The sequence below is a fragment of the Calonectris borealis genome, chromosome Z (genome assembly GCF_964195595.1).
Source record: "Calonectris borealis chromosome Z, bCalBor7.hap1.2, whole genome shotgun sequence".
NCBI classification, from domain to species: domain Eukaryota; kingdom Metazoa; phylum Chordata; class Aves; order Procellariiformes; family Procellariidae; genus Calonectris; species Calonectris borealis.
The window spans coordinates 36,080,490-36,094,096 of record NC_134352.1 but is presented as its reverse complement, the minus strand read 5'-3'; the positions used below and the strand labels follow the sequence as shown (position 1 = coordinate 36,094,096).

At 35.3% G+C, this 13,607-nt stretch overlaps 1 protein-coding gene across 1 annotated transcript in view; it reads right to left on the bottom strand.

Annotated features, from left to right (window-relative positions):
* The window catches only part of ADAMTS19 (ADAM metallopeptidase with thrombospondin type 1 motif 19), a 153,267-nt gene that overhangs the window by 50,661 nt on the left and 88,999 nt on the right, over nt 1-13,607 (bottom strand). Inside the window, exons 9-12 of the mRNA XM_075137023.1 lie at nt 12,697-12,837; nt 11,319-11,469; nt 3,631-3,732; nt 507-637 (exon numbers count right to left, since the gene is read on the bottom strand). Of these exons, the coding sequence (XP_074993124.1) occupies nt 507-637; nt 3,631-3,732; nt 11,319-11,469; nt 12,697-12,837 (525 nt within the window). The remainder of the gene's footprint in view (nt 1-506; nt 638-3,630; nt 3,733-11,318; nt 11,470-12,696; nt 12,838-13,607) is intronic.

The following is a 13,607-nucleotide window of genomic DNA, read 5'->3' as shown; positions in this document are numbered from 1 at the left end:
AAAACTCCCTTTATCCCCAATGGGACAAGGTTTTCATTTTCACAAGATGGAATCTAAATGTTGTTTCCAGATATTCTATTTAAATGTCTGTGAAACTGGTAGATAGATCTCTTTGTAAAAGTTGCGATTCCTTGTCTCTCCAAATGAGACAGAAGTCAATTTTCTCCAGCAAAAAATTGAGACTAGAATTACACACTGACGCTCTGCAAGTCAAAAATTACAAATTTAATTTTCTGTTGCTTCTTCAGGTGAAGCTTAAAAAGAAAGTTGTATTCGTCCATTAATATTATCTAAGCTTTTAACAGAAGCAGAAAAAAAGAAGAATAGTGTTAGCATGCAATAAAAAGCCCTGAAATACCTATTCTCCTAAGTGTTTTTCAGTATTCATAAAAAATGATCGCTTATGTATAAGACAACTATATCTTAATGGTTTTCTGTACTCATAAGATTGAAATTCTGTTCAGAAATTCTGATGAACAGCAATGGAAACCTGAACTTGGTTTTACCCAGGGCATTTGCGTTGTCGACTGCTGATTCCAGTGTTGCAAGTACGGCTACAAGTGCTCCACGCGCTCCACTCCCCCTCCATATGCTCCGCAAAAGAGGTCCGATTGATACACTCTCCAGCCTTACACCACTAGGTGAAAATTCAGCTCTTAGGTAAATAAATCAAAGCATATGCAAAACAATTCACTGCTCCACAAGCACATGGGAAGCACAACACAAACATTTTTTTCAATACATAGTTTTCATATGAGTCAGATATAGTTTTTCCTATTGTTCTCCATAGCTTTTTTTTCTATCCTAGTAAATACAACAGCCAGAGACCTTTCTCTGCTCACTGGCCAAGAAGCAGGTGCAACTCTTGTCCACAAGCTCAAGCACAAGTTCATTCCCAATAAAGGATGCCTCCTGCAATAGCCTGCTGGAAATGGTCCCCAGACCATGCTGTCCCCTTTATTTGAGCCTGGGCACTGCCTAGGAAAGTGCTTTTGGGTCCAGCGCAAACCCATTGCAAGGATTATCCTCCATCTGAACTGTATGGATGATCACAGCACAGTGTTCAGAGCTGTTCTCAGGACTTGTTTGGATCACTATTACAGTTCCCACATAACTAACAGGAACTGCATTGTCACTGATTATCCAGTGACAATCTCAATAGAAGGATATATTACACGTAATAGAGAAAATGAGATTTTATTCACATCTTCTATTCAAAGTGAGAATGGAAGCCTCAATAAGCTAGTGTTGAGAAAGTCAAGAGAATTTCTGGCATTTATTTAAATAACAATAATCACCTCAATAATCTTTTATGCATACATCATTTCCCAGGACAACTTCAATTTCTCACTCAAAAACTACCCAATCATTATTGTTATACTTGGTAACCTATGTCCATATCTGGTATAAATCACCATAACTGCAGAAACTAGTACTTTATCAACTTATACCAGCTGAATATCTGTCCCATGTATTATGAAATTTCAGCAATTGCAAAGCAATAAGGCTACAAGTAGACAATGAACACTTAATGTCATTAACATCAGTAATTTCTCTTTGCACTCTGACTTATTGGTGAATTACTGTTATCAATGGATAAAGTTCATGAAGAAGTCTCATGTTTTGAGGAAAACAAAGTATGTCACTAATGCAGTCAATAAAGGCCTTTGTCACTTTTAGAATACGCTTCCATTACTTGCAGTGTCTGTGCTAAATTCTTGTCTGGTGATACTAAACGTTACCTGCAGTTTCAAACTGGTCTTCACTGATCAATTGATCTTAATTTTCTCTCTTAAATCATGGCATTACAATGATGGCATAATTATACCACCTTTGAAAAGTCTTCACATAGGATGGTTCCAACATTATATTGGATTTGCAATCAGAAACTACAAATTTTGTAATGCTCTTGGATGTTTCAGACCAAAGCCGCTCATATTTATTTAAAGATACTCCTTCAGATATAACAGGCAAAATGAATCTTTCTCTAGAGATAGCATCTGCCTTATGCAGAGTCTGAAGGATGCTTATGAATCCTTGATTAAAAAACAACCAAGTTGGGCAGGCTAAGCAAACGACATTTCCATCACTTCCTAAGATCTTAAGAGGAGCACAAGACAGCAATACTCCATTTCTACAATATAAGGAAAACAAAACAAAGCCAGTGGTTTGTGTAATCTGAAGCTCATCTTGGACAGATGATAAAGTAAACAAGAAGAATAATCCCTTCTAATCCTCTGAAATGTTTCAGTAATGTCTGCTTAGTTTTTTACTGCTAAACACAAATAAGAGATCTCTGTAGCTTGGCACAAGGCTCAATGAGCCGTTGTAATTAGAATCAGTACTTTGTTTTACCCTTACTAATTATTTACTCCTTACTAGCTAAGCCCTACAATAAAGAGAACGGTGTTACCTTCCTCATTGGACTTTCCCAGGACCCATGTCACTACTATATCATAATGCTCCCACAAGCATAAAGTTAGAATGAGTCCTCTGCAACAAGTTGCTATTATTACCTTTTGCAAGTCAGACATTAATATGCAAAACGCACACTAATTTCAGGTGCCCAGTTCACGATGGCCATGGTTTCACAATGAAAAATTCTGGGTAGTCTTAATAAGAGGTGCTGCTTTCTTATTCCATACCATGGAATAACATAAAGTCTTAACATAAAGAATGCAACAAAAGGCCTGTCCCTGACTTTCCAGGTATTGACTTAAGCAGAATATCAACACATTCACCAGAATAAAAAGATCACAGCAAATATCATTATTTTCAAGATACAAAAATGAATAAAGCCTGTTTTTCCTTTAGTATGTAAAATGATATTATCTGAACATTTTATCTTACTCAGTTGATTGATTTGTTTACTTTTTTAGGGAGATGATGACAGTCCTGGTGAATGTAATATGATTCAAAGAGCAAATCACTCCTGTGGGAGACTGCTGTCAGCACAATATCATGAAAATCCCAAGATATATGCATGCTCCTGCTCTGTTATATATTTGAGGTTATTTATCTTCATTTACAGTTATATACAGAGATGACAGAAATTATTCAAGCAGGAAAGCTCTTGAAGGACATTTAATGTAAGTCTGACTTCAGGTGACCATTTAATTTGTCTTTGATGGCATACTTTTAATGACATTAATCACTCTTCTACATTCACTACACTATAAATATTTCTTTACAAAGCTTATCCTGAAAAGTTTTACCACAAACCTGTATCAATTCCTTCGATAAGACTATTTCTAAATCTTAAATCATAGCTGAGAACTTTGTATCTTTGAAAGCTTATGTTTCTGTTTACAGTAAGCAGTGCAACAATGGCATTCCATTCATGAACAGGATACAAAACCAGAACACATTTGAAATAAAACATTTCAAGCATTAAAACATTTGTGGCTTTGGCTAACTTTTTTTTAAATTCAGTTTTTTTAGGGAAATGTACTTTTTATCATATCTATATTATATAATGCATAACATATAATACATTCAACTATATATGTGTGATTTTTATGATAATTGAGGTAAGCAGGAACTTAAACAAGAGCAAAGACCTATTCAGCTTATTTCCTTAACTGTTAGGTGTTCAATATAATTTATATTGCTTTTCCACCAGAAACATACCTTTCCAGTGTCACAGTCTGTTCCGTCCATTGGTGGATCCAGTTTAGTTTTGCATTCCTTCTCACTTTCCACCTTACACCACAACCCAGTGCAAATGACATGCTGAAAATGAAACACACAGGTAGCACAAAATCTCTTATGCAAAATTACTTTCTGCATGCAATCTACTAATGTTGTTGTAAAGTTACCAGTTTAATGGTCCTGAAGTATGTTTAAAGACAGGTTAAACATGCACAAAAACCCAAAGTGGGCAGATTCTGCTTAGACTTTTGCTAATCACAAACACATGGAACAAGTCAAGCTGGTGTGTTGATAGAGAGGGGGAAGAACCCTCCAAGTCTAACCCTAGCGGTCACAGTCTTTGCATACGGCAGATCTGACAAAGCACATTGGAACAACTTTGCCCCATGATGTGAAGCGGCCACCAGAGACTGGTAGAGGTGTGAGCTTTCTGGGAATTATTTTTAAAACTAGTTCATATTTTTACTCCTTTTATTTAGTGTTCATTCATTTTACGTGAAAGGGAGAAAAATAGCACTGTCACTAGCAACAAAAACCAAAGTTTTAAAATTAGTCCATTTCTACATACAGGGACTAATGAGTCTTTGTGCAGCTTCATGGAACTATGTTCATGGGAGTTTTGTAAAAATGTGTTTGTAAGAAAGTTTGAGGCTTCTCTAGGACTTCCAAATCCCACTTGTTCATACCGTCCCAATAATTGCTGCTATCTTATGCTCTTCCAATGATTCATAATTCCTCTAGAATTCATTTATTCCTCTAGAAATATCTCAAAAAAGCAATCAAACCCAATATCCACAAATAAGACACAAAGTAAACTGACAAACCAGGATGAAATATTTTTGCTGGGAAGAAGAAAAGGGAGATGAGAGGGGTACTTGTCAGTAGTGAATTTTAGAGATGGAAAGAAAAGCTGCTTATTCTGTCCCTCTTAAGCATCAGAACAAGATAGTTTTACCTTCTTCAAAAGAAAGTACAGCCTTGAAGTATGCTGGCTCACATTTCCCCAAATTTCCTTGGCAGCTTTCCCTATTTTCCTCTAAAAAGTCCTCCTTCTTCCATGGTTTTTAGTCATTACTTCATTCTCCTCACTGTCTTGTTCCCCCCTTACTGGTAAACTGGGTGGAAGTGAACAGAGGGCACATGGGGCTCAGTTGTGGCCTGAATGTTATTGCATGTGCAGACTGATTCCCCCCAAATATGTATAGTACCCCCAAAGAGGGGAAAGAAGGATCAGGAGAGGGAGACGGGTTGCAAGGAGGATAAAATATAAACATCAGCTATTTTTTTGAAACCAGAAGACGTGGTTTTTCTGACTGAAATGATTTGTTACATTGGTAAAACCAGTAAGAGTCTCTGTGCCTTTTACACTATGCATGAAAAATGTGTGATAAATCTCATGCTACCTTGAAAAAAGTCTTACGGCACAGGAAACATAATTCAACAGAAGATTGTGTCTGAACAAGGAACAGGACAGTTCCAGTGGGAGTCTTGCATGTAAAAATGTCTGTAACATCAGCTTTCAAAAAAAGTCAAAGATTGTAGAGGTCTGAAGCATTGCACAGAAACAAGAGACAGGATGGCAGCAGTCAGACTCACTCCTGATTCATCGTGCAACAGTTTTGTGCTGAAGTTGAACTAACAAGACAACAGTTAGCCTATGCATATCCTAAAATATAGCTCCAGAAGTGCTATCCTGTTCCTGGATAATTTTAACGTGCATTTTTCAAATATCAAACTGTCATTTCTGTTCTTGTTCAAGGGAAAAGAGAACTTATTCTGTTAATTTTTTTTTAAACATGCACTTTAAGATATAACTTCAGAGCCGAGAACTAAACTTAGTAAGAAGATTTCTGGGCCAGTTTTGGAAGACAATATAGATGAGACAGAGTATCAGATGTTCATGATAAAGTGCTTCCATACCAACTATGAAATGTCAGACTATACTGTTGGAACAACTCCACAAAAATACATACTAATTTAATGTTCCTAATTCAAATAATTTTTTTCATATCCCTAAATCTTGATTTGTCAATGACTACATTTGAGGAAAAGCCATCCAGGTTTTCAAAAAATAAAGTAAAATTTTCCTTTCATCACATTTTACAGTATGTTATTCTTTTTTTTTCCCCTGAACACTTTGATCTTGTGCTCAATTTCACTTGCATATGACTGTGGAATGGCTGACAACAAACCTACAGTTCCTTACAAATCCGGAAACAATGCTTCTAAACTTAGGAAGATATGAAGTCAGATTTACAAGGATTTGGGTGCCTGAACACACAGATGCACTTGAGCTGTGTAAAGTAAATCAAGTAAATCAAATCAAGACACTTGACTTGCTAATGTGCTTTATATACATCTGCATGTGTCTGCAAATACTTGTATACCACCTCCTTATGAAACATGAATCTAACTTCCCCAGCTAGAAACAACTTTGAGCTTTAACTGAACTGTATTCTAAAAACACTCACTTCACCAATTTTTAAAATAAGCATTCAGTATTACTATAACACTTCATCCTAGACTTTGAGATTCCCTAAACCCAACAAATGGAGATATGGAATTACTAAAATTGGAGAATGACTTGTAAGTTTTTTTCTGGGCTTTCCATTTCAGTCAAATCACAAATAGACTTTTTAGTTACTCTTCAGGTTAGTTACTCTTCTGCTGCATAAATAAGAGAAATGGAGTTTACTGTACCATTTAACTTTTGACATTTGGGTATTTCTGCATGTGGCTGGGGAAAAACCATGATGCGTAACTTGTTTTGTTCATTAGCAACCTGCAATGCTGCAGATCAGGACTGATTTGAAAACTAACAGAAATCTGGAGGCCAGTGTCAATATTACAGTCACTCCAAAATCCGAGCACAAACTTCTAAACGAGAAATTTACCCTGCTGGGGAGAAAGCTTCATTCAGCCAAAATCAGGATAGCTAAGTTAACATTCACAGAGGTTTACTAGTTACGTATGATAAGCACAGTTCAACAGCCATTACAGTTTTTTAGACTAGCCAAGGGAAGTAAGAGTTATTGGAGATTATAAACTTATACTTGTGATATTAGGCTATTCTCAATCTGTAAAATATTTCATTGCATGTACACTGGAAAACAAAATATTGCCAAGCACACACAAATTATTTTTTCTGAAAGAATGTGTTAATTGTGAGTTTTTAACAGCAAAAGATTGTCAAATACAACATGAAAGTTGTCCATGGAACAGCAGAGGTCATTCTAGCTTTTGGGGGGTTTTTTGAATGAAAAGAGTGAGGCAGGTGTGTGTGCATCACAGGGATGCTTTTCCAATCATATAAGCATTTGGAAAGAAGGTCAAGTTGAGAGGAAAAAACAGAGACAAAAAGAGCGTTTCAGAACTGTATTTGTGCAAAGCCAAGATTGAAGTGTGGTGGTGGATATAAGGACAGATTTCACCAGGGCTTTAATATTTCCATGACTTTCGTTCTTTTCATTGTCATATTTCCCTGAAATACCTTAAAAATCACCATGAAATATAACCAGTCTCCTACTTATTTGCAAAGATCACAGCTGTGTTATGACAAGAATTGTTTTAGTGGAACTGACTAGATAGCATTTGCATCCTGAACTTTAATCTTAAAAGCCAATATTTAATAGTTCAACAATTATATTCAATTGTCAAGTTCTACAATCACATTTAATCATCAAGAACTACTTCTGGGCCATGATCTCACTATCTGTTATGTGAAACAATGTTAGGCTCTAATTGATTCTTGTGTGAGACAGCCTGGGCATAAAAGCAAACTTGGCTCCCTTACAAGGTAAGCATGGAAACATGGTATAAATCTTGTACTCTGAGATCCACTCACACTTTTCTCAGGCTCTATAAATTTTGCTTGGGGTATTAAAAAAAAGTCTTTGAAATAAAGATGAAAAGGAAAAAATAAAGTCTGGACACCATTCATGAAAGAAGAGTTGGAGGGGCTCACTTAGGAAAATACGGGAGTAGGCTCTCAATGGTCCCTTCAGTCCATTGCTTTAGCCATTAAATTATAAAGAGGAATTCCTGATAGCAAGGGAAAATCATTGGCATCTGCAGTGTTTCACAGAGATTGCCATGTAATGTGACTGTAAATTATCCTAAAGCGCTGCTCAGTAATAATGTTTGTAGAAAATTACATCTCAGCAGAAATGCATTATTGATTGTACCACTGATATTTGTAGATTATTTTTAGATCATTAAGAAAATTATTTTCTATCATTACTCAATTGTTTTCTTAGTTGAATAGCTGTTATATATGAAACATACTTGCTTAATGTAAAAGACTGCATGGAAGTCTGGTCATCAAATTATCTTCCAGTCACAAAAAATGTAAGACTCTAACATAGTTCATAATTTATCTTTTACATAGTTACACCGAAGTGCATGAACTGTACAAGCAAGTAGAATGTATCCAAGAAATCCTGGGCTATAAATTGTTGGATTTACTGAAGTTTAAATGAACTGTCAAGGAGTATGTTTCTCTCTCATTTCCTGGCTTGTGGACAACTGTAACCACAGTAAGCTGCCAGGCAGAGTAGAAGAGAGTATACAGAGATAAAAGAAAGTAGTTTGGATTTCATGGAAAAAACAGTGGTTGCCAATATATAATAAAATAATTATTTAAATAAATTAATACTGCAACTAATGAAATATTGTATTCAATTTAGAAAAGTCTTCTAAATGTTTACTTCTCTAATGGCAGCCACAATAATCTGTACAATCAACACAGTGAACTTTGAATCACTTTCATAATATGTAAAATGCAATTATTTGGTAGGTTAAATTCAACATATTTGTTATTTCCATCTAACATCCTCGTATTTCAGAGGGAGATGATAAAATTAGCTGCTGACCAACAGCACTTCGCAATTAAACAATATTGGTGTTGCACAGTCCATGTACTAGAACTCATGAAGGCTTTCTGGAAAGTTTATATAGCTTGGTTCTAGCCCAATTTAAATTGCAACATCTTTTTTTTTCTTTCTCTTCATACATAGGAGAAACATATGTAAGAACAGGATGGCTTTCTTATCCTTTGGGCTGTGCTTTTATCCATTGCTCTGAGTTTCCTCTTCACCGTAGAAATCTTATTTAATTGGACTAGGATACTGTAAACTTCCCTAAAGAAGAACTAAATTTAAGACCCAGAGCAAGGAACAAAAGAAGGAGATCTGAATATAGTGCCTAAGCGTGCTGTAGTTAGCTTTTCAGGTCTACAGTCTCAGGATCAAATTGCTTGGATTTTTTTGTCGGGGAGAACGTGGGAGTGTAAATTTTGCTTCCGGACAAAAGAATGCAGAGGAAAACCAACAAGGTGACTTCACGGAGGTTGGCAGTGGAGCTTTGGAGATCACCTTTTCTGCCTCAGTGCCCTAACCAGATTTTCTCAATTCTGTCCTTAGTGTTTTTTATTCATTTTTATGTAATTTCTAATAGGTCCAAAGCTCTTAAAGATGCATTACAATAATTTTGTGGTTCAGTATTTGCTTATATGATTTCCAGTTCAGGGTTACCAGTTTTGCAGAGGGCTTTTGTGAAATTGCAGAAGGTTCTTCCCATTGTTCTCTTCTCAGAAACTGTTATCAAGTTCTCTTTTTCTTACTGTTAAGACCATAAGGTTATCAAGGAAGAGACTTGGTTTACAAAGAAGACTGAAAATTAAATTGCAGTTTGTCAGAAAAAAAGAATAGTTGGAAAGGCCACCGGCCTTTTGTATTGTCTTGCATCATTACTAGGTTCTTTCTTCAAAGCAAGTCTGCATATCTTTGGATTTAAGTTACAAAGGTATCTTAATACTAATATTTAATAGGAATTCTCCTAAGCTAACCATTTTAATATAAAGTAATGATCCAGTAAGTGGGAAAAAAAGAAGAATGGTACAAGTGATTTAGCTGAAATGTGTCCTCTTACATACAAAATACCATAAGAGGAGAAAATGATTGAAGAAATGGACAATTAGGTACCAGCACCCAGAGCCTAAGTAGTCTCTGTGCAAACAGTTGAACACTACCAGGATAGTGTTAACTGGATTTATCTTCCTAACATTTCTAAAATAATAATGAAAGCCAAAGAAACCTTGGAGTCAGGACCCCAAGAGAAGAATATTCACTGCATCTGTGAATGAAACACAACAGGCACGAGACCACTTGGCTACCTGAATTTAAATGCCTGAATTAGAACTAAACAGAAGGGTATTAAAGGAGGGAAAGTGCCCAGAGAAATGAAAAGCATATAAAGGTATTATGCAACAGCAAGTCTCCAGGTTTGACTATCTCCTCAATTACTTTTGAAATTCTTTTACCTGTTAAAGAAGACCTAGAAGAAATAATGGGCTAACGCTATACCATTTTCTTGTTCAAAATGGGTTTCTAGAGAATGAGAAACGAAAATCACATCTTTTAATTGAAAACAAAGTACTAAAAAACAAGAAACAGATTGCAATTCATGAAAAAAGCACTTGGAAGTAATTGAGAACATCTGTAGAATCGTTACATTGAGTTCTACTGCTCATCTCTCAGAGTGAAAATGTTTTCAATAAGACAGTTAAAATAATAACCAGTAACCTAGAGCTCCTTGGTTTTGCAGCTATGCCACTCTTAGCATGCAGTAGTCATACATGTATTGCAATGTTTCCTTTGAGAATCTTTAGGATAAAGATCACTCTCACTGCAACTCGCTAAAGAAAGAGTACTATGTCCAAGTTGAAAAGATGAAGAGAACTGAAGAACTAAAGGAGTAAGGAATTATGCTTTCATATTAAATATTCCTGACCTTTCCAGGCTGTCTGTCCGCTCTGACTCTGATGAAATTTTATTTCACAGTTCCTCCTGATAGGCCCCATTCTATCAACCCATACTCCATGCTCTTTATTCATTTGTATTATCATCTACCCATTTTGTCTTGGTTACCTTCTCAAGGGCATCCAACATGTTTAGTACCTCTCCAAAGAAGAATGATTTTTCTCTGTTAAAACCAGTCTTAAAATGCTTCTTCAATCAGACATCTACTAGTATTAGGCCATAAAATTATGAAGACCTTTTCAATTTTGTTAATCTGTCTTTTCAAGCTTAATATACAGTGACATTGTTTAACGCAATGGCATGAAGCAATGTCAGCAAACTCACTTAAGTACTGGAACTCCTATTGCCATGGCACTTGCAAAGCTCTGCCACGGCTCACAGGGGACCTGCTGGGAGGCAGGGTATATTCAGCGGTACAGGGAGTCCAGCTAACACCCTCTGCTCCCTCTGAGCATGCATAGGCACAGCATACTCTACTGAAGGTCAGATATGGAGGTTCAATACCCAAAGCATAATGAAACAGAATCTACACGTGAAATCTAGTCCCATTGCAAATATTGCATTCGCAGCAACGAGGTGACTTCACACTATGACATTTTCTATTTCTAAAGTACCAGGAACATGTCAGTGGTATGATATGATACAACATGATTCAGGATGTTTGGAGATCCAAAGCAAGCCTTACAAGATAAAAAAATGAAAACACTCATATTGACTTTGGAAAGCAAAGTGTAAACTTCTTGTTTCAAAGGTGCTATGTTCTCTTTCTCTCAAATACATGCACAAAAATATCTTTCACAGAAAAATGAGTTGGTAGGTGTATTTTCTGAAGTATATACCCATCCTTACCTGCATTTCTTGGCAAAAGGAAGCAGTTGGTCCAAAAAGAATCTGACACTGTTCATCTGCAGTGTACTTTATTCCTGGGAGCTTGGAGGGAATAATCACAGAATTGAGGCTCTGAGGATTCGTCTGTAGCAGACAGTTACTGGCCTTTGACCTGGCAATATGCAGAGATTCATACGCTGAGCAATCCTAAAGAGTCTGATTGTCATGCCGACTTAAACATGCATTTGACATTAGAAAAGTGTGGACTCTTAAGATTTTTTTATTCATCAGCATTGGGCTGTAATTCAGAGAAATTACTCCGTATAAATTAATATGGCTTACTTGATCTAAGTTAACAGTATGTTCTGATGTTGCACATTTGCAGAAAGACAATATAATTCATCAGCTATAATAGGAATTTCAAGAAAGCGCTGGACAACATTTTACTGTAAAATTTACTTAACTCATTAAGGTTTGGATAGAGATTTAAACAATTATTTAAAAGTAGACAATTTATAATGCATAGGCAGTTGTATAGCTTAGTTTTCATACCTAGCAGGATCTCAAATTAATGATTTCAGACTATATATATATATACACACACATTTAAAAATACATACATTTCTGAGCTGGTAGCCAGAAATTTAACTTTTCTCAAAAACTGAAGAAAAAATATTTAAAAATACTTAAACCTGTTAAAGCACCAAGTCATGGTTTTGATTTCTGTCTAGAATCAGTACAAATGTGCCAGACTGACACATCCAACTTAAACTAACTTTACAGCGTCATAAAGCAGACCTTTGAGGACTGCTTAACTTGCAAGTAAATTCTCAACAGATATATCTATAAACTTAATAAAGGAACAGAGCTTAATAAAGGGAACAGATCCTATTTAAGAGATATAGAGTGAAACTAAATGTTTTAATTTGGTTTCTAGGTATACTATTCTCTATTAAATATATCTTAGTAAATTTCTATTTAAAAAATGAACGTAATGTAATTATACTGCATGGTATATTGCATGGCACAACATAGATCAAAGAATCTACATAATGTTTATAGGTCATTCACTGTCCAACATTCTTCAATACATAGCATATTAATACATTTTAAGCATATTCAAATATATATAAAATGTATATATAAATATATAAGTATAATCATATTCATTAACAAATGAAAGTATAAAAATACAAATAATTGCTGAAAACAGTTAGATTTTAATCAGTCTGTCAAATATTATGTAGTTCATGATGATTTAAATAATTTTGATGGATTATGCAAACACAAATCTCCCACAGAAGTGGTAAAAAATACTGGAAACTTGTTACTTCAGGATATTTATTGCAACTATTTATAAATGACATACAGTAAGAGTTCTTTTTCTTGAATTATTTACCTGAGAAATCTTTCCAGATCTTCCCTGCTGCACCGAGACCATGAAACATCCCCAAGATTCTGTCCTTTAATCCACTCCCCAGACATGATATGGAGACCATCTGCACAGGATGGGTGGTCATTGTCGTGGTTTATCCCCATGCTGAATTTTGAAGTTATTAAAAGTAAACCAAAGCACAACAAAATAACAAGTTGTTTTCAAAATGTTCGTAAGTTAAAACTCTTGCAAGAGGCTATGAAAAACTCATGTAGGAAATCTCTTTTGATTTTTTTCCATGATACCTTTCACAGAAGTACATGGAACCTTGTGTGGAGGACAATTCTATACTGAAAGGAAAAAGTGAAGTCTCATTCATTTGATGAGAAATATTACATTTTATATACTTTCAATACATACTTTGGACAACTTTTAGAATGTTCAAAACTGCACAACTATTGCAGGTTTAATGAACTGTACTTCTCTCACTAATGGGCAACAAAAATACTGGAAATTTACTTTTTGAGATCCGCGAATTGTTCGATATTTTGGCAGTGATTCTATCTTAATTCCATATGGAACTGGTTTGTTGAAATTGTATAGAATTCTTACTAGTTTAATGCATGATTATCGTATCTAAAGAAAAATCACCTAAATGTGTTTTCAATGTCTACTGTTAGAAATAACACTGATGAAGCAATTCAATGGATTTTGATTTTAAAGACTCAGCATCCACATGCATCCCAGTGAGTTCTCACATAGGGCACTGCAATGAAAAATTCTACTAAAAATCTGCTTAAAGCTGCTAGTTTTAACTGAAGACTCACTGTCACTGTCATTCACAACCAGCAAACAGAGAGGAAGACGATAGACTTAAATAAAAATAAAGTTTTCAAAATTAGCAAAGTGGATAAATGCTTGACTGGCATTAAGAG